Consider the following 21,262-nt stretch of genomic DNA (forward strand, 5'->3'; position numbering starts at 1 on the left):
CCAATAAGATGCCTCTGATTTTTTCTCAGACTCAAAGGTTTTTTGTTTTTTTGTTTTTTGTTTTTTAATTTTTCCTATATCATTGCTAGGACTACAACATAAAGATGCTTCCATTTTTAGTTTTTCCTTCAAAAACATTAAAGCTCCCGGACTGCAAGGGAGGGAGCGTCACAAGGCCCAGAGTCAGCCTCTTTCTGTATGATGCTGGGTAAGTGACCTCCCCTCACCGTGAGGCTGTGTATGGGTCTATGACGTGAACAGCCAGCACCATCTGCTAAGATCCCACCATAGTAAAATCCCACATAAGATGACATGATTTTATACTTCTGGCACCGAAAGAAAATGCCAGAACATTCCTCACTTGCTGCAGAGTATGTATCAAATGCTGAATGAAATGAAAACAAGAGGAAGTCCTTTAGTTCAAATATACTGGTGTTCACCCCAGTGACTCAGTGTGTGTGCTAGAGTTATAGCTATAGAGCTATATATATATATAGTTATAGAGCTATAAACCTAAGAGGGATATACCCCAAAACCACAGCATTCTGCATTTCTCTGTCAGTGAAAAACTGATATTTGAACTGTACAAACAGTCCCATAAAGTCTATTTGAGACAGAATCAAATGTGTGATAATATATCAAAACTGAGAAACACAAAAAAGCACTTGATTGAAGAGATAACTCACAGCATTTTATTTAAATTAATCCATTTCATTCAATAACCTGATAACATGGTCCCCAGCACCACCAATATTAGTCATTATTATTTCTCTTTGGAAAAGCCTTCTTAAAAACTGGGTTGGATTTCCATGATGCTTAACTCCATGGTCAAAAATGTGGTTCCTTAGTGAAAAGCAACCCATAATCACAAGAGAACTAAAGAAAAACCTTAAGACAAACACCACCAGAAACAATTCATAGTCCATATTCTCTTTTCTTTAAAAGACAGAGCGAGCGAGAGAGCAATCTTCCAAGCACTGGTTCACTCTGCAAATAACCACAGTGGCTGGGGCAGGGCCAAGCTGAAGCCAGGCCCAGAACTTCTTCTGGGTCTCCCACGAGGCTGCAGGCCAAGGACTTGGGCCATCCACTGCTGCTTTCCCAGGCACATTATTAGCAGGGAGCTGGATCAGAAACGGAGAAGCCGGATCTAGAACCAGTGCCCATTTGTGATGTGGAGGTTTTAACATGCTATGCCACAGGGTCAGCCCTAGTCCATAATCTTTTATGTTGTGGTTTCAATTGGAAGCTCTCTTTTGGGGGAGGTAGTTGTTTCTCATAAATGTCTGCTTAACACAAATAACTTGCCCCACCATATTATGGAAGCGGTATGAAGACAGGTCCAAAGAGAACAAGTAAGCCATCCCCTAGGGAAGGAGGCCTAACGGCTCCTCGTGGTGACAGTCATCCCACCAGTCAACAGTAGTAAGATATATCCACCAGAATGGAAGACAGTAACTTGATGGATAAACCATGAGCTAGAATCTTCAGAGCTGGAGGAAGACACTTGGAGTCTGGAGACAGGGATGGAGAACATGCAAGCGTGAAAAAGAGACAGGTTTCCCACCAGGAGTCTCGCCAAGAGGTGACACAGTCAGCCAAAGGTCTTGCGGTTGTCTTTTGAGAGGACAGTGTATGGAATGAGTTCTGTAGTTTTCACATAAGAATTGGAATGATAATGAACTAGTAGAAAGTGAAGTCAGCAATCAACACTGGTCAAACAACTCTATGCATGGCAGGGGGACAGGTAAGGGAGGGAAGTAGAGCTAAGCTGCACCCTGAGCTGGAGCAGCAATCAACCCCTGCGAGCCACAGGGCACCGTGTCCCGGGGTCCAGTGTAGGGAAAGGACACTTCTGTCAGCAGCAGGGAAGGCCACCAGCCCTGATTCTCAGCGTGCCTCTATGTGGTCACTCAGGCTGCCCATTCCAACTTCCTTATTTTTCTCTGTAATTTGAGAAACAGAAGTTTGAAAGGATAAGATTCTGCCTTAGAGGTGCCTAACAAATGTATAAGGAACTGATGTACTGTAGAAGTGTCCCTACATCTTGGTCCAGAAAGATGGAGAGAATTTAAGGGAAGGAGAGCTAAGAAGGTGGTAGTGCAGCCAAGATGTTTTCACAGAAGGAAAGGAGCAAAGAAAAACCAACAAGCAAATCTAGCGAGCGTGTGTCTCAGCCCAGATGACAGCAGAGCCCACAATGCCAGAGGACCTCAAGAAGGTGGCGGGAAGCCCTCTTCTGTGCTGAGTCCGCAGAGCTGAAGGCTAAAATCTTTTCCTAATTCCTTAATTTACTTGTAAACTTGTATTTACTTTTCCTATTTCCTTGTTAACTAACTGGTCTATTCAAGCTCAACCACAGCATATTATACGAAAAATGAGTAACTACAGGGTCCTACATAGCTTTGAGGGACACTTTTTACAAAATAGAAAAATCATTGAGTAAAAATGGCAGTGCCTGTCACCCTGGAAAGGTGTCTGAATGTAAGTAGAGGAAACTTTTGAATATTTTAATTTTGTTTTTGGCGCTTTGGTCTGTAAGCAATCAAGATGGAAAGAGATGCTATCCCAAAGAAGAAAGTCTGTAGGAACCAGAGTAGCTGAGCTCGACCATTTGTGATTCCTTTATACCTAAAAAAAAAAAAAAAAGTACAAAATATAAGCACCATAATTTTGATCTTATGGTTTCACAGGAAGCATTGTCTATTTATTTATTTATTTATTTATTTATTTATTTGATAGGCAGAGTGGACAGTGAGAGAGAGAGACAGAGAGAAAGGTCCTCCTTCCTCTGTTGGTTCACTCCCCAATGGCCACTGCAGCAGGCGCACCACGCTGATCTGAAGCCAGGAGCCAGGTGCTTCTCCCAGTCTCCCATGCAGGTGCAGGGCCCAAGCATCTGGGCCATCCTCTACTGCACTCCCGGGCCACAGCAGACAGCTGGACTGGAAGAGGAGCAACCAGGACAGAATCCGGCACCCAGACCGGGACCAGAATCCATGGCGCTGGCACCGCAGGCGGAGGATTAGCCCAGTGTGCCGCGGCACTGGCCTTATTCTTTTTTAATTTTATACTTTTTCTATACTTTCATCTGTCTACCACTTCCCCACTCAGGTTTTTTAACTTAAAGGGGCAATTTATTTTTTCTCTTCCATGCTTCCTAATAAATGTATTTAGGACGGTACACTATTCCTTGAAAACTAGTCTGGCTACTGTCCAGGTAGAGCAGGGTAGATCATTATAAAACAGTTTCTCATGAGATGACTGGAAAGGAGATGGGCACTGGTATGGCTTCAGAGCAAGTGTTCTAAGATGTGAAGATTTGTACCAGATGTGAATCCCAGCTTGGCCACCCGCCAGCTGTGTCCTGGGCACATCACTAGTAGCTCTCAGAAACAGTATTCTCATGTGAAAAACAGTCATAGTAGTATCTGTCCCACTTGGTTTATGAGATATATACACAAAGTGCTTAGGAAAGAAACTGGAACATAGTGTTAATATACAGTCATTCAACTGTCTGAAAGCTCAACAGAAAATGATTCAGCTTAAGTGAACGGCTTGCTGCAGGCTCATGTGTATATAATTGAGTCTCACTTGGATAAACCTTTTATTTGAAGCAAACTTTACATGCAAATGCACAAATGGTTTTTTTTCCTATCAATAAATTAAAGGAGAAAGATCATATGTTTTAATAATGCAAAAAATAGGGGTCAGTGCTGTGGCACAGTGGGTAAAGCCGCCGCCTGCAGAGCTGGTATCCCATATGGGCACAGGTTTGAGTCCCGACTGCTCCACTTCAGATCCAGCTCTCTGCTATGGCCTGGGAAAGCAGTAGAAGATGGCCCAACTCCTTGGGCCCCTGTACCCACGTGGAAGACCCAGAAGAAGTTCCTGGCTCCTGGCTCTGGATAGGCCCAGCTCCAGCTGTTGTGGCCAACTGGGGAGTGAATCAGTGGATGGAAGACTCTCTCTCTCTCTCTCTGCCTCTCTTTCTCTTTCTGTGTAACTCTGACTTTCAAATAAACTAATAAATCTAAAAAAATGCAAAAATATCTGATAAATTTCAACATCCATTCTTCAAAGTTCTTAGCAGACTTAGATACACAGTCGAACATCCTCACTTTGATAGAGGAGATCTATAAAATTCTAGAACAAACATGATGCAAGGACGCTGACAGCTTTGAGATCAGGAACCAGGCATCACGTCTACTATTTCCACTTCTAGGCAACATGCACTGGAAGTATGAGTTAGTACACCAGGGAAGAAACACAAAGCAAAGGGACTGAACTGAGAAGAAAAAATAAAACTGTTTCTAGAGACACTTGAATGATGACTAGAAAACTGAAAATAATCTATAGATGAACTATTATAATTAATAAATGAATTTTGAAGGTTGCTACGTATAAGGTCAATATATAAAACTGACTATATGCATATATGCTACCATCCAACAATGATAAAATGAAGGAAAAGTCACTTATAACAGCATCTGAAAGTACAGGAAGCTGGATATTAACCAAATAAATAGGAAAAACATCACAGCACTCTAAGGAAATGGAGACAGATAATTTTTCCTGGTTTAGAAGACTTAATAATGGAAATATGCCATTCTGCTACAAATTAATTCATACGGTCAATCTAATAAAAATGCCAACAGATAAACTGTTCATCTTTGAAGCACATGACAATGCATAAGGCTGTGCAAAGGCCCAGGAACAGGTAACTCTGAACAAGGTGAGAGGACATGCTCCATCAGGCGTCAGTGATTACAAAGCTACTACTGTAAGACAGTGTTATGCTGGCCCAAGGACAAAGAAGCAAACCAACAGAAAAGAACAGTGAGTTCAGAAACACAGACATATATGTGGCTATAAGCTACAGCACATTAATGAAGAGTGAAAGTCTCAAGAAGTGGCTAGGGGAAAACTGGGCATCCATATAGAAATATCAAGATAAAGTTGAATACTTGTCTCTCACAAAAAGTCAGTTCCAGGTAGATTAAAGACCTAAGACCCAGGGAGTAGACATTTAGCCCAGTGATAAAAAAATCTGCCTCCCACGTCACAGTGCTGAATGCTCAAGCAGTAGGGTCCCTGCCTTGTGGGAGACCTGGATTGCAAAGGCAGACCTGGATTGCATTCCTGGAGCCTAGCTTTGGCTCTGGCCCAGCTCCAGCTACTGGAGATATCTGGAGCATGAGTGAGTAGAGTGGAGTTCTCTCTCTCAAATAAAACTAAACAATAATTAACAAAAGAAAAATGTTTAGCTAGTTTAGCTAAATAAATTGTGGAATATACAACTAGAGGAATAGTATGCAAAATTTAAAACTATTCACCAAACTTTTTAAACAATTATTTTATTTGAAATAAAGGCAGAAAGTCTGAGAGGGAGAGAGAAAAAGAAATTGATTTCCTACCTGCTGGATCACTCTCAAATGCCACCAACAGCCAGGACTGGAGCAGGCTGAAGCCAGGAGCTGAGAACTCAATCAGTGTCTGGGTCTGTCACATGAGTGGTAGGGACCCATGGGCTTGAGGCATCATCTGAGGCCTCCCAGGGTGTACATCAGCAGGAAATTGGAATTAAGACCAGAGCTAGGAGCTGATTCCTGATGTAGGATGGGGCTGTCCCATGTAGCATCATTTAAAAAAAAAAGTATTTATTTGAAAGTCAGAGTGACACAGAGAGAGGAGAAGCAGAGAGGTCTTCCATCCGATGGCTCACTCCTCAATTGGCTGCAATGGCTGGAGCTGCGCCGATCTGAAGCCAGGAGCCAGAAACTTCTTCCAGGTCTCCCACACAGGTGCAGGGGCCAAAGGACTTGGGCCATCTTCCACTGCTTTCCCAAGCCATTATCAGGGAGCTGCATGGGAAGTGGAGGAGCCAGGACTCCAACCAGCACCCATATGAAACGCCGGCATTGCAGGTCTCGGAGGCTTTACCTGCTACACCACAGTGTCGTCCCTCAAGTACCATCTTAACTGCAAGGCCAAGTGCCTGCCTTCAAGGTTATTTTAAAAACATGGCAGGGGGGAAAAAAAAAACCATGGCGGGGCCGGTGCTGTGTCCCCGCTGCTCCACTTCCCATCCAGGTCTCTGCTATGGCCTGGGAAAGCAGTAGAAGATGGCCCAAGTGCTTGGGCCTGTACCCACATGGGAAACTTGGAAGAAGCTCCTGGTTCCTTTTTTTGGATCCGTGCAGTACTGGCCATTGCAGCCAACTGGGGAGTGAACCAGAGATGGGAGACCCCTCTCTCTCTCTGTGTGTCTGCTTCACTCTCTGTGCAACTCTTTCAAATAAATACAATAAATCTTTAAAAAGAAAAACAAAAAACATGGCAAAGTGCTTAAGTGTATGATTATGGCAGATATAAAATCAAACATATAGTCCAATCTTATCTCTGGTTAAAAGAAATTCAGCAAAGGTATGGATTTTTAAAACATGGGATGTAAGAGACTATATTAGAGCCTGATTGTGTCCTTGAGCTCCTGTTTAGGGACTGGCACATGCAAGGTGGTTAGTAACTGTGAGTTTCCTGCCACCTCCAAGGTCATGTCTGTATCTACATACAGAACAAAGTACTCCTTCCCACAGGCTGATGGCTGAATTAAAATTAACAGGTATGGATTAAAAAAAAGGGAACTCGACAAAATATTACAAGTAGTTATTCCTGGGCAGTAGGATTTGGGAAGCTCCAAATTTATACCATGAATATTCATGCATTCCAATTTATTTACTCTTTCATTGATCTCAATAATCAAAAGGAGTATTAATTCTGATTTATAGTGAGCTATGGCACATTCTAACACGTTAGATCCTTAAAGGACTGACTTTAGGAACACAGTAATAGAGACGCAACCTCATGGGCTTGTTCTCCTTCTCCCTTCAGAGAAGTGTACAACACAACACAGTCTTTGGGTTTTCATTAGAGGCTCCAAATGCCAGGCACAACAGCTGTCAAGCTGCGGGGCTGGGCCAACACCCTCAGCTAAGACCTCAGGGAGGCCCAGGAGGCCACAGGGAAGGAGTCTCAGAACGCTTGGGCATTTCCTACCACAGTCTCAGCCCAGAGAACAGTTTCAACAAAGCCACCTGGAAATCCCCTTGCACTCTGGCAAAGGGCGACTGTGTCACTCCAAAGTGTAGAGATGGGTTCAGCCTTCCTGATAGGAGGGCAAAGGAACAGGGCTTCCCTGAGGACCCCACTTGCAGATGGTCCCAGGGGGAGAACAGGAGGCTGCTTACTGTGACCATTGCAGGTCTTGCAGGAGGGCACTCGATATGGGGGGTGGGGGGGTGGGCAGGGTTAAAAGGTAATCGGACCAGAGGCCCAACACAAAGGTAACCTCACTAAGAGGATGATTTCCCCTAAACACCAATGCCAAGGATGGAACTGCAAGAAGCAGGCTGGAGGAGGCACCTGCAGCAGCCATAGAGAACTGCGCAGGAGGATCCCTCTGAGGACCTCCCAGAGAGAAACAGTCAGCACAGTGTCTGCGACATACCCAGCTCCCAGACGCCTGGTCCCCAGGCAGCACCCACTGAAGACTAGGCCCTCCTTCCCCTAACTATTCCCACCATTGCAAGGGGTCCAAAAGCAGCTGTTGCTGGGGAACAAGGGAAAAAAGCAGAACGAGAGAGAAGGCGCCAACTGCACCCTCTTCCCAAGGCAGGCTCCTCAGCCCCTGCTCGATGATCGGATGATCTGATTTAGAACAAAGATTATGGCTTTTTTTTTTTTTTTTTTTTTTAGAGGCAGAGTGGATAGTGAGAGAGACAGAGAGAAAGGTCTTCCTTTTTGCCATTGGTTCACCCTCCAATGGCTGCTGCAGCCGACGCATCACGCTGATCCAAAGCCAGGAGCCAGGTGCTTCTCCTGGTCTCCCATGCGGGTGCAGGGCCCAAGCACCTGGGCCATCCTCCACTGCCTTCCCGGGCCATAGCAGAGAGCTGGCCTGGAAGAGGGGCAACCGGGATAGAATCCGGCGCCCCAACTGGGACTAGAACCTGGTGTGCCGGCGCCACAAGGCGGAGGATTAACCTGTTAAGCCACGGCGCCGGCCAAGCTTATGACTTTAACAACTGGACTTCCTGACATCTCAGAGTGACCGGGATTACCTATGCATCTGCTTGAAGTTTCACCTGCAGTGAAAGTGGCAGCAGGGAACAACCCACAGGGTGAAGTCACTGGTACAGAGGTGGGGAGACTAAGACTGCCTTCTGCTCCTCCAGAAAGCCTAGCTTGTTTAAGAAACGTAAGATACAGTCCCAGAAGCAAGTTAGCAGACTTTTAGCAGCACCGGGTATCCCAAGCACCCAGTTAATACGAATTGTTTTTACTATTAAAACAGTAATATTGAAAGGTCTTCCAATTATAGGAGAATTTACAACACAGTAACTCAGGTGAAAGTTAATCTCTATCAGAAAAAATGTTATTTACAAAACAGTTTGGCCTTAGGACAACCATCTTTTTCATTGCACCATGCTTTCTGTATATGCACATATAAAGTCCAAAACTACAAAGAATCTTTTTCAGTAGTCTCACATAGTATTCACCTACAGTAGCATCTGCTGAGGAAGGTCTGTTTGGGGGCTTTTAACTTGCATTTAGCTCCAGAATTACCTGCAGACCTTCCAAAAAGAACAGACTTGCAGGTCTGAAGCAAGACCTGCCAGATCAGTTTCTCTGGTGGAAACCAGACATGTACAGTGAAACAGCTCCTCAGGTGGTTCTTGTGGCAACAGGATAGGAGATTACTGGCCTAGGAGAGCAACTCAGCTCTTTCCCACACTAGGAGGCAGACTCCTAATCTTTTGTTCTAGGTGGTGCTGTACAGACAATTAAAAAAAGTTTAAAAAAAAAATAAAATCACAGCCTAATGCACTCACGGAGTCAATAATAACTAACACAAACGAAATGGACTCACTCACCGAACATTTACTGAGTACCCCCTGCATCAGGCCCAGTATCAGGAAGGGGTATTCCACACTACCTCAGAGTGCTCTCAGCCTAGGAGTGCATGAATTATTTAAATGTGGTGGCTCAGCTTCTACCAGATACCACGAGAAAGGTGACCAGGACCTAAATAATGACTTACTTGCACAGCACCATGGCATACAGAGACTCTGCCACGTGAATCAGCCAGGCAAACCAATACCTGAAACAACAACAACAAAGAGGTTCAGCTGCCCTTGGCACACCAGCATCCTACAATAAGGTGTCTCATTCGAGCCTCGGTTACTCTGTTTCTGATTCAGCTTCTGGCCAATGCACACCCTGACAGACTGCAGGTGATGGCTCAAGTACTTGGATTCTTGCCATCATGTGGGAGACCTGAATGGAGTTTCTGGCTCTGGCTTTGGCCTAGTCCAGCTCTGGCTGTTGTGGGCACCAGGGGGAGTGAAATCAGTGGACGGAAAATTTCTCTGTATCAAAGAAAAAGAAAATTTTTATAAGGATTTATTTATTTATTTGAAAGGCAGAGTTACAGAGAGGCAGAGAGATAGAGAGACAGAGATTGAGGTAGAAGCCTTCCATGTGCTGGTTCACTCTCCAAATACATACAATAGCTGGAACCGAGCCAATCAGAAGCCAGGAGCCAGGAGCTTCTTCCAGATCCCTCACATGGGTGTGGGGGCCCAAGCACTTGGCCATCTTCTGCTGCTTTCCCAGGCCATAGAAGAGAGCTGGATCAGAATAGAGCAGCTGGGACTCGAACCGGCGTCCATAAGGGATGCCGACACTGCAGGTGGCGGCTTTACCTGCTAACGCTGGCCCCAAACCTATTTTTACAAGTCAGTCTAGTGTAAGGGGCGGATTGTCTGATGATAAAATCTAACAGAAATCTGGAAAGATTCCTTAACGTGAACTACAGCCATTTCCAATACCTAAAGGCAACTGCAGGCCTTCAAGGTCTCCAGCGAGACCAGCGTGTCGTTTCTGCAGCTCTCCTTACCCGTAGTGCAGGAGGGTGTGATGATGGTCCACCAGGTACTGAGTGAACGAGCCCAGGAGCCCAAGGCTCTCATAAGGGATGCTCTGCGGCCAGAGGACAACCCACTGAAAGAGAACCAGAGGCACAGAGAAACCATTAGGGCAGGTAGGAAGGAACACCGATTCTACCAAAGCAACTACCGGGGACAGAGGGTCTGAAGGAGGGCACCTGAATCTCCATCCTCTATTTGTAAAAAGCAGCTCCAATGGAAGTGTACGCCGAAGAAACGAGGTGATGATCAGGCTCCATGCACGGGCGGAACGGATCCTATTTTTAATGAATTCCACGCCAAACCTTATTTCCTAGACTTGTAAGAGTCTGCGTGCTTTGGCCAGCTTCTGTCCTGCACACGGTGGCTTGGGCTGAACCTCTCAGGTAGAATCATGCTCTTCCACTTTTGCACCTCTAAAACTGACCACACGCCACGCAGACATACACGGAACATCAGGCCCGCGAAGGTTTAACAGCAACGCCTCGTTCATGGAAGGTGTATTTGTAGTGACCTTACCAAGTCGTCCTCAGGCTCTGTTACAAGCCTTTCTGTGAATCACTGTCGACCCCTCCAAAGCTTAGTGCCCCCCTTAGATCTGCACCAACGGCAACACGACTTCTCCCAGGATGCCGCTTAAAGTCCAATATTCCAATAAAGTATAACATAGCACTGCGGCCTCCTACCCACGCGGTGGAGAGGGCCTGGCGTCTGCCAGGTCCACTAAATTCCAACTCGAATCTCCAGTTTCCCAGCTTGTGTGCTGGAGCAGGGTCGCGGGATCCTGGAACAGAAAGGGCACTCGGGAACACCAGAGTCCCACGCCTCCATCCTGTACACGGCGGAAGGAGGGCGGGGTGGTCAGAGTGACACCGCGGTGGAAATGACACCCGTCCAGGTTCCAGGATCTCCCGGGAAAGGTCCGAAATAGCTTCGCCGTCCTTAAATGATACCGGATTACCCCAACCTGTTTCCGGGCGTCTTTCCAGGCCGTTGTCCTGGAAGTGGAGACGAAAGTCACTCCTCCCCTCAGTAGAGCTGTCCTCCTGCTGTCACACCCGATCTTGCTCACCAGTTACATCCTAGCCTTCCCTTGGCTTTATCCGGCGTTTTCCAAGCAACTCCCCCTGCTTCAAACACTCTAAACCTTCTAAAACCCCGCTTAGCGTCCGCCCGCGTTCGTAACCTAGGCAACAGCCCGGCGCGCATGCGCAGCGACCCCGTTCCCACGGCGCCCCTCGCGCTACCACAGCCCGGAGGGACAAAACACAGGGGCCCGCGCCCGCGCCCCACGCCTCACCGCAAAGTATCCCAGCCCCAGCCCCGTGACCAGCGAGGGCAACGGCCTGGCCGTACGGAAGTAGGCCGTAGCATCCTTTCCGGCCTTCGTGTTCGCCAGCACCATGGCGCTCGGTCGTCAGGTGGGGAGTCGTGCCCGCCCCCGCGTGAGGAAAGCCCGGCCAGCCGGTTTCGCAGGGCCTCCAACACCTGCCTAGTCTTGGCAGCCGACTGCGCCTGCGCCTCCTTCCGGGTTCCCGTCTTCCCTCCCCGCTCGGAGGCGCCAGAGCTGGAACTGCGCCTGCGCGGCCTCTCCTCCCAGAGGAGGCGGACGCCTGGGTGATGGGAGCGCTCGCTCCAGGCGGTTGTCCCAACGCCATTGCCCCTACCGTGTAGTAGCCAAAGGAGAGCGTGATGACCGCGAACCAGAACAGACTGCCCCTCTGGAAGTAGGCCGCGTTGCCTGCCGCCATGGCCATCGCTCAGCTCCTCTGGGCGGCGCGGCCGGCTGCGCTCCCAGTGCGGTGGACGCGGGGCCAGCAGGGGCGGACGTGGGCGGCTGCTCCGCCCAGCCCGCGAGGAGGGAGGAGGGCCCCGGGCTCGCCAAGTGCAGGTGGAGGCCGGCCAGCCCCGTCTTGGCCTGGGCGTTATCTGTAACGCTGCCTTTCGAATACATAAATCTTTTTTAAAGAAAGAGAAATGGGGGCCGGCGGTGGGTGCAGTGGGCTAGGCCCCCGCCTGCGGCCCCGGCAGCCCCATATAGGCATCCTTGAACTATGACACCGGAACATGATGGAACTTTTTGATTGCTGTCAGTTTTGATTTGGCAGTATGTTAAAAATTTTCCATCTGTGTTCATCACAGATGTTCGTCTATAGTTTCTTGTTGTTGTGTTCTTGTCTGGCTTGAGTATCAGGGTAAGGCTGGCCTCCAGCAATGAGTTTAGTTTTATGTAAGGTATACAAATTTCATGTATTTCATATATACAGGTTTAGGAGCATAGTGATGCTTCCCACCCACGCTCCCATCCTTCTTCCTCCTCCCTCTCCTAGTCCCAATTTAATTTTTACAAAGGTTTATTTTCAGTTTACTTTATACTCATTATCCCTACACTAAGTAAAGAGTTCAACAAACTGTAGAGACAAGGGCTATAAACCATCATTGCATCTCAGAGTGTCAATTTCACTTCTATAGATAACCTTTTAGGTACTCTTAGTTACCATAGGCAGAGTAACAGAGATGGGAGGAGGTAGAGAGAGAGATAGAGACAACCACTCCATTTTCTGGTTCGTTTCCCAAATGCTCACAACAGCTAGGGTTGGGCCAGCACCAGGCTGAAGCCACAGTCAGGAATACTCCATGTGAGTTTCCCATGTGGCTAAGAGGAACCCAAGTACTTGGACCATCTGCTGCCTCCCAGGCGCATTTGCAGGAAACTGGGTTGGAAGCAGAGCATCCAGGACTCGAACTCTGCTCTCCCAAACGTAAATTCACACGTAGTGCAGCAGTACAGGGGAGTACAGTAGCACCAGAGGAGTTGTGATGAGATGTCTGCAGAGCAGGATGGGTATGTGCTGAGACACAGCAAACACCCCACGCTCTCCCAGTGTCATCGGATGGGGCGAACAACATAAAGAAAGCATCGTGCATCAGGAGAATTAGGGTAGCTTTTGTTGCTAGAAGAAACAATGTGAAATTAAATTTTGTTGCTAGAAGAAACAGTGAAATTGTCCGCAGATCAACTCTTCAGATTCCTAAACCACTCATAAGCAGGGCTATCCCTGCCTTTCCAGATAAGAGGTTAATTACCCTGATTGACAGGTGGGCACAGAGGTGTGGTGAGGTAGGGGCATGAGGTCACTCGGGGTTGGGTGGAAGCCTGATCGTCCAGCTCACAAATCTGATCAATTTTTATTTATTTCTTTATTTGAAAGTCAGAGTTAAACAGAGAGGAGAGGCAGGGAGGTCTTCCATCACTGGTTTCATTCCCCAATTGGCCACAATGGCCAGAGCTGCGCAATTCCAAAGCCAGGAGCCAGAAGCTCCCCCCACCACCCCTGGTCTCCTACACGGGTGCAGGGGTCCTAGGACTCGGACCATCCTCCACTGCTTTCCCAGGCCATAGTAGAGAGCTGGATCGGAAGTGGAGCAGCCGGTTCTCAAACTGGCGCCCTTATGGGATGCTGGCGCTCCAGGCCAGGGCGTTAACCCACTGTGCCACAGTGCTGGGCCCAGGAGGTGGAATTGAGATGTGGGTGGGGACCAGGGCGGTGTCCTCCCCAAGGGTCTAAAGCTCAAATCATTGTGATGACTGATGAGGATGATGCTCAGTAGGTTTCCTGCAGGAATTCGGTATAGAGGACATTAGTGCATAACTGCTTCATGGTTAGGTGAGAGGCAACACAGAGTAAAAAATTAATGTTGGCTGTGGTTCTTACTGTTGTTGCAGTCTAGTGGATTAAGCATCGAGATGTCTGAGAAAGGGTCAAGCAGGTAGCTAAAGTTCGGTTTGGGAAAATGCACATTCATTACTGGCGCCAGGTCTCACTAGGCTAAACCTCCGCCTGTGGCGCTGGTACTCCAGGTTCTAGTCCGGTTGGAGCACTGGATTCTGTCCCAGTTGCTCCTCTTCCAGTCCAGCTCTCTGCTGTGGCCTGGGTAGAGAGTGGAGGATGGCCAGGAGGAAGCGCCTGGCTCCTGGCTTTGGATTGGCGCAGCGCTCTCGCCATAGTGGCCTTTGTAGGGTGAACCAACGGAAGGAAGACCTTTCTCTCTCTCTCTCTCTCTCTGTCTAACTCTGCTTGTCAAAAAAAAAAAAAAAAAGAAGAAGAAGAAGAAAAAGAAACTGCAAATTCATTAAGTGGGCATTTGACAGAAAATCATTTAGAAAAACAGTGTGCTGGAAGTCAGTTTGCTGAATCACCAGTTTACAGTTTACCAGATTCACCAAACTGAGGGGTTTTGGCTTTAACATGTTAGGTCGTGGAAAAGAAAAATGCTACCTTAAAAAAAAAAAAGATTTATTAGGGCCAGAGTTGCTCACTAGGTTAAGCTGCTGCTTGTGATACTAGCATCCCATGTGGGCATCCATTTGATTCCCAGTGGCGCCACTTATTATTAAAGATTTATTTATTTATTTATTTGAAAGGCAGAGAGGCAGAGGCAAAGAGGGAGAGAAAGAGAGGTCTTCCATCTGCTGGTCCTCTCCCCAGATGGCCACAATGGCTGGAACTCCGCTTCTGATCCAGCTCCCTGGGGATGTGCTTGGGAAAGCAGCAGAGGGTGATCCAGTTGCTTGGGCCCCTGTGTTATACCTGTACATCTTAACAAAACAAGGTCAATGCGCTACGCAGTGAACATCCCCCGAAGTCAAGGTCCACAGGAAAAATATGAAAACTTTCCTGAGTTGTTCAGGTAGAAGAAGAGAGATTGTCCAATAAAGGTTGATGATTTAGAAGGTGAACCCTAAGATTGGCAGGGTGGGAGCTGGTATGTTGACCTTTGCCAGTGATGTCTAAATAATGGCATGAGAATAGAAGTGAGTGCTTGGAGTTGGGGAGAGCATAAAAGCCAGTGAATTTAGCTGGTCAAAATATTCTTTGAAACAAGTTAGATGGAAGAGGGAAGGGTACCATCTAGTGGAAACTCACAGTGCTAAGGTACTGAACTTTGAATTACAGGGGGAAAAAAAAAGCCAGGAAAACCAGGCCAGGCCCAAGTGAAATTTTTAAAAGACTTATTTATTTATTTGAAAGTCAGAGCTACATGGAGAGAGAAGAAGGGGGGAAGAGAGAGAGAGTGATCTTCCATCCTCTGGTTCACTCCCCAATTGGCAGCAATGGATGGAGCTGCACTGATCTGAAGCCAGGAGCCAGGAACTTCTCCCAGGCCTCCCATGTGGTGCAGGGACCCAAGCACTTGGGCCATCCTCTACTGCATTCCCAGGTTGTAGCAGAGAGCTGGATCAGAAGAGGAGCAGCTTGGACATGAACCAGTGTCCATATGGGATGCCAGCACAGCAGGCCGTGGCTTTACCCACTATGCCACAGCATCGGCTCCCCAACTTAATTTTAGTTTGTTCTGTCTCAGCCTCAGCCTCCTTTCAGACATCCAGTTCTCAAACTATTCTACAGAGGTGACTGTTTTGAGAAGAAAATGAATTATTCAATGATTTAATTACTGTACCATGTTAGACTCTTATTGATATTTTTAAAGATTCGTTTTTATTTGAAAGAGCTACAGAGAGAGAGAGAGAGAGAGAGAGAGAGAGAGAGAGAGAGAGAATCTTCTTCCCAGATGGCTGCAACAGGCAAGGCTGGGCCAAGCCAAAGCCAGGAGCCTGGAGCTTCTTCTGAGTCTCCCATGTGGGTGGCAGGGTCCTAAGCCCTTGGGCCATCTTCCACTGCTTTCCCAAGCCATTAGCAGGGAGCTGGATGGGAAGTGAAGCAGCCAGCACATGAGCAGCACCCATGTGGGATGCTGCCACCTACCCGCTGTACCTTAATGCTGGCCCCTTATGCTGACTTTTGAAACCCATTTATGTTTGTGTACATGAGGGGCTGAGTGAGGGAGAGCAAGAGAGAGAGAAACCTTCTGTTTGCTGCTTCACTCCCAAGATGTCTACAACAGCCCGAGTTGGGTCAGGCTGAAGCCAGGAACCTAGAAATGCATCTAGGTCTCCCAGTATAGGCTATAGGGCCCATGCACCTGAGCCATCACCAGCTGCTTCCCTGGCTACTTCGGATGAAGCCGGATTGGGAGCAGGGTAACTGGGACTGGAACCGCCAACTCTGATATGGGCTGGGGACATCCTACGTGGCAGCTTCACAAGCTTTGCCACAATGCCTGCAGTCTTATATTCTTTAACGTCCTCATTCGCTGTGAGTCTCTGGCCTCACCAGCCTCCAAACTCTCAGTTATCAGTTATCATTTGGCCAGGGCTAAATGAGAAAATGAGTTCGCATGGGTGTTTACAGACTGGAGATACAAATGGAGGTTTAGGAAAGCCAGTTGTGCCTAGGGGCAGCTGTGTGTAGGGTGTGGTAGGGGCTGGAGAGGGGCTGGGTCTAAGGCGTGCCTAGGGTGGCCAGCTCAGGTTTATATTAAATGAACGCTGTGCCAGCATCCCTCACTTCACTGCTCCGGACGTCTATCTCAGGAGGGCTCGCAGACATGGCTTCTAATGGTGAGTTTCTGTGTGCGGCTTTGTCGGCAAGGCCGGGTTCTCGCTGTCCTGGTGTTCTGCGGGGGTTTGAGCTTTCGTCTTTCAGAAGTGCAGGCTCGTGGTCCAGGGGCCGCTAGTGTCACAGGTGTCATTGTCTCTGGCTACCGCATGGTTGAATGCAGGGGGTAGGATTTCCCAAAGGCTCCGGTGTTTAAAACTTAACCCAACTTGGGGTTGCCTTAAAAAGTTTTCTGCATTTAAAAAATGTACGTGGAAGTGTTTTTAGGTAGAACAGTGTCTTGGGTTCCCTTCAGAATGAAGGGGTGGGAGGTGTGGGGAAAGATGGGAAGGGTGGGGGGAGGAAACAGCATTGGTCGTGTATTGCTAGAGCAGGGAACTTCACAGTGTCCGTGGAAAAGTGGAATTCAGAAATGTTTTGGTGCAAAAAAGCATTGAAACCAAGAATAGGTGTTTCATGACATTTGTTTCTCTGAGGACTTCTTCGATTGGAGCCGAGTTAGGTTCTTCAGGCTCACCGCAGCCTTCTGTCTCATTTCCTGTATGTTAAAGTGATAAGAAGCTAAAAAATAATGGGGACCAGCTCTGTGGCACACGAGGTTAATCCTCCGCCTGTGGCAATGGCATCCCATATGGGCGCTGATTCTAGTCCTGGCTGCTCCTCTTCCAGTCTAGCTCTCTGCAGTGGCCTGGCAAAGCAGTAGAAGATGGCCCAAGTCCTCAGGCCCCTGCACCCATGTGGGAGACCTTGGAGGATGCTCCTGGCTTCGGATTGGTGCAGCTCCAGCCATTGTGGCCATTTGGGGAGTGAACCAATGGAAGAAGACCTTTCTCTCTGTCTCTCCCTCTCACTGTCTGTAACTCTACCTCTCAAATATAAATAAAATCTTTTTTTAAAAAAAGGAAAATAACCAGGCCACTCCAGTCCACCAGAAGCTACCATGGGAGAATATTAGGAGTGGCCCTGGAGATGTCTTTTCCTAGTTCACAAATAATTCAGGAATAATTCGGAACTTGGCAAATGCAGGTTGTGGGAGAGACTTAGACATTCCTGCTGTTTGAAAAGCTAGAGTTGCGGCTGGTGCTGAGGCTCACTAGGGTAATCCTCCACCTGGGGCACCAGCACCCTGGGTTCTAGTCCCATTTGGGGCGCTGGATTCTGTCCCGGTTGCTGCTCTTCTAGTCCAGCTCTCTGCTGTGGCCTGGGAAGGCAGTGGAGGATGGCCCAGGTCCTTGGGCCCTGAAACCGCATGGGAGACCAGGAGGAAGCACCTGGCTCCTGGCTTTGGATCGGCACAGTGCCGGCTTTGGCAGCTATTTGCGGAGTAAACCAGTGGAAGGAAGACCTTTCTCTCTTTCTCTCTCTCTCGCTGAGTAACTCTGCTTGTCAAAATAATAATAATAATAATAATAATAATAATAATCTGGAGTTCCGAAGTCTTGGGGTTCTGGCTCTGACTGCTTTCTCTAAACAAGCACTGGGTAGAGAAGTCCTGGGTCCATGCCAGTCTGTCTTGCAGCTTGTGAGTGTGACATCTCAATCAACTCTCAGAGGCCTCCCAGCTCTAGGAGGTCTTCAGAAAATCCTGGAAAGGGCCCATGGTTGAGGGGGCGCCCTCTCAGCTCCTCACCCTGTCCCAGAGGCAAAATCCAAGGCCCCCAGAACAATGGTGCCCTTAGGGTGTGAGGTCCTTCCAGAGCTGCTCTGGACCACGGGGTAGGGAGGGGCCGCCCAGGTGAAGAACGTCTGCTCAGCCTCCAGTTTACTGATGAGATTTTATTTAAATAAACAAATTTGACTTAAAACAAAACAACAAGTCTGTTTTTAAAATGTGGGTTAAAGGTATGCAAGTTGCTCGTCAGAAATACTGGGAACTTCTCCTTTTTAGCTATAGTGAGTGGCCGGGGTGGGGGTAGGGACCAGATACCCTGGAGCATCTCAGCAATAGATGCTCCCCAGGGAAGATTTGCTGGAACAGAAAGCGTCTTATCCCCTCTTTGCCTCTTCTCAAGCAAAGAGTTACAACCACCAGTGTGTTCCCTGTTTGAATTTGGGTTTATACAAAATGCTTTACACAAGTTATTCATATTATATATATTGAAAAATATTTATTTATATTTATTTGAAAGGCACAGTTACAGAGAGATAGAGAGAGGGATCTTCCATCTACTGGTTCACTCCCCAAATTTCAGCAAATGGCCAGGGCCGGGCCAGGCCAAAGCCAGGAGCTTCTTCCCGGCCTCCCACATGGGTGCAGGGGCTCAAGCACTTGGCCCATCACTGCTGCTTTCCCAGGGCTTTAGCAGGGAGCTGGATGGGAAGTGGAGCGACTGGGACTTGAGCTGGCACCCACATGGGATGCTGGACTGGAGGCAGAGGCTTAACTTGCCATGCCACAACAGCAGCCCTGAATGTATATATTTTTTTCTGGACAGGCAGAGTTAGACAGTGAGAGAAAGAAACAGAGAGAAATGTCTTCCTTTTCCACAGTTCACCTGCAAAATGGGTACTGCGGCCTGCACGCTGCACCAATCCGAAGCCAGTAGCCAAGTGCTTCCTCCTGGTGTCCCATGCGGGTGCAGGGCCCAAGCACTTGGGCCATCCTTCACTGCCTTCCCAGGCCACACCACAGAGCTGGACTGGAAGAGAAGCAGCGGAGACAGAATCCGGTGCCCCAATCAGGACTAGAACCCGGGGTGCTGGCACCGCAGGTAGAGGATTGCCAAGTGAGCCTTGGGTCCTGGCCCTATAATACTTTTAAAAACTTTTGGGGGGCTGGCACTGTGGCGCAGTGGATTAACGCCCTCCCCTGAAGCTCCGGTATCCCATATGGGTCCATTTTGAGAACCGGCTGCTCCACTTCCAATCCAACTCTCTGCTATGGCCTGGGAAAGCAGTGGAAGCTGGCCCAACTCCCTGGGCCCATGCACCCATGTTCGGGAGACCTGGAAGAAGCTCCAGGCTCCTGTCTTCAGATCAGCACAGCTCGGCCATTGCAACCAATTGGGGAGTGAACCATCGGACGGAAGACCTCTCTCTTTCTCTGCCTCTCCTCTCTCTCTGTAACTCTGACTTTCAAATAAATAAATAAATATTTCTAAAAAAAAAAAAAACCACTTAGGCCGGCACCGCGGCTCAATAGGCTAATCCTCTGCCTTGCGGCGCCGGCACACCGGGTTCTAGTCCCGGTCGGGGCACCGATCCTGTCCCGGTTGCCCCTCTTCCAGGCCAGCTCTCTGCTGTGCCCAGGGAGTGCAGTGGAGGATGGCCCAAGTCCTTGGGCCCTGCACCCCATGGGAGACCAGGAGAAGCACCTGGCTCCTGCCATCGGATCAGCGCGGTGCGCCGGCCGCAGCGCGCCTACCGCGGCGGCCATTGGAGGGTGAACCAACGGCAAAAGGAAGACCTTTCTCTCTGTCTCTCTCTCTCACTGTCCACTCTGCCTGTCAAAAATAAAATTAAAAAAAAAAAAACAAAACAAAAAACCACTTAGCTCCATTTCACTGCCAAATGCTTAAGATACTTCTTAAATTTTTTTGAAGATTTATTTTATTTATTAGAAAGGCAGAGTTACAGAGAGGCAGACAGAAGAGAGAGGGAAAGAGAAAAGGGAGAGGGTCCTTCCATCTGCTGGTTCACTCCCCAGATGGCTGCAATGACCAGAGCTGTGCCAACCTGAAGCCAGGAGCTTCTTCCAGGTCTCCCACATGGGTGCAGGGGCCCAAGGACTCGGGCCATCCTCTGCTTTCCCAGGCTGTGGCAGAGAGCTGGATCAGAAGTGGAGCAGCTGGGACTTGAACCGGTGTCCGTATGGGATGCCAGCACTGCAGGCAGCAGCTTTACCTGCTACTCCATAGCGCCAACCCAATCCAGCACTTCTTATTGGCACGTCTCTGTCGCGCTGTCCCCCACAGTCCTGTTCTGGTAGCTACTCGGTGTGCAGGTATGCAGGTGTGCTCTGGGAGCAGAGGCTAGAGAAAGCTGAAGGAAGGGGAGTCGAGGAGAACAGCAACGGGCTTTCGGGGTTTGTGTATTTGGAGGTTTGGTGGCTGACTTCCTGACCCTTTCCTCAGCTCTGCTCTCGCTCTCCCCCTTCTCTCTCCCTCTCTCCCTCTATCTCTCTCTTCTCCCTCTCTCCCTCTTTCCCCCCCTCCATCTCCCCCTCTCGCCCTCTGTCTCTCCCCATGCCTGCATATTAATTATGTCCACACTATATTTTGAATGTCACCATTTCTGTGATGACGTGTTCCAGTTTTTCCTTAGGTTGTCTATAGTATGTTCAGATTGACCGTTTTAAAAAGATTTATTTAAAAGACAGAGTGACAGAGAGAGACACACACAGAGAACTACCATCCTCTAGTTCACTCCCCAAATGGCTGTAGTGGCCAGGGCTGGACCAGGCAGAAGCCAGGAGCATGGAACTCCATCTGGGTCTCCCACATGGGTGGTGGGGGCCCAAGCACTTGGCCAGTTTTCCACTGCTTTCCCAGGGGCTTCCACGGGGGGCTGGACTGGTAGAGCAGATGGAGTCATATCATTGCTCATGTGGGATGCTGTGTCCCCAGGGGCAACTTAACATACTGCACCCAACCCCTGGCAGCTAGGTGATACCCTTTGAAGCAGGCATATGAAGGTTGTTAATGTGGTTTGCAGGCTTTGTAAGCTTCTACACTTAAATTCTGATTTAAGAAATCAGGATTGCCTCGTGTCAGTTCTTCCGGTGGCCTCTGCAGTAGAGAACTGTGCCGACATTGGTCTGTCCGTAAGGTCTGCTCCCCTTCCAGCATCCGGGAGATGAGCACACACCAGAGGACA

General features: G+C 48.4%; 1 protein-coding gene across 3 annotated transcripts; it reads right to left on the minus strand.

Moving 5' to 3' along the window:
• Nucleotides 1-669: 669 nt before the first annotated feature.
• On the minus strand, nt 670-11,799 carry TMEM254 (transmembrane protein 254). 3 transcript variants are annotated; one of them, XM_062215128.1, is made up of 5 exons: nt 11,654-11,799; nt 10,673-10,984; nt 9,959-10,062; nt 9,101-9,160; nt 670-2,631 (listed from the first exon to the last, which is right to left on the minus strand). In XM_062215128.1, the coding sequence occupies exons 1-5, from the start codon at nt 11,741-11,743 to the stop codon at nt 2,511-2,513; spliced, it is 687 nt and encodes a 228-aa protein (XP_062071112.1). In that variant the 5' UTR covers nt 11,744-11,799; the 3' UTR covers nt 670-2,510. The 3 variants fall into 3 exon arrangements, with proteins under 3 accessions (XP_062071112.1, XP_062071116.1, XP_062071115.1); XM_062215132.1 differs by lacking the exon at nt 10,673-10,984; XM_062215131.1 differs by lacking the exons at nt 10,673-10,984; nt 11,654-11,799 and adding an exon at nt 11,287-11,507.
• Between the last annotated feature and the right edge of the window lie 9,463 nt (nt 11,800-21,262).

The sequence above is a fragment of the Lepus europaeus genome, chromosome 17 (genome assembly GCF_033115175.1).
Source record: "Lepus europaeus isolate LE1 chromosome 17, mLepTim1.pri, whole genome shotgun sequence".
NCBI classification, from domain to species: domain Eukaryota; kingdom Metazoa; phylum Chordata; class Mammalia; order Lagomorpha; family Leporidae; genus Lepus; species Lepus europaeus.

Coding starts and splice junctions, on each gene's coding strand:
- TMEM254 (XM_062215128.1), bottom strand. CDS start 11,743: ATGGCCATGGCGGCAGGCAACGCGGCCTACTTCCAGAGGGGCAGTCTG. Junction 10,985..11,653: donor TCTCCTTTGGCTACTACACG/GTAGGGGCAATG, acceptor CTCCACTTCCAG/GACAACGGCCTGGAAAGACG. Junction 10,063..10,672: donor AGGCCCTCTCCACCGCGTGG/GTAGGAGGCCGC, acceptor GTTCTCTTTCAG/TGGGTTGTCCTCTGGCCGCA.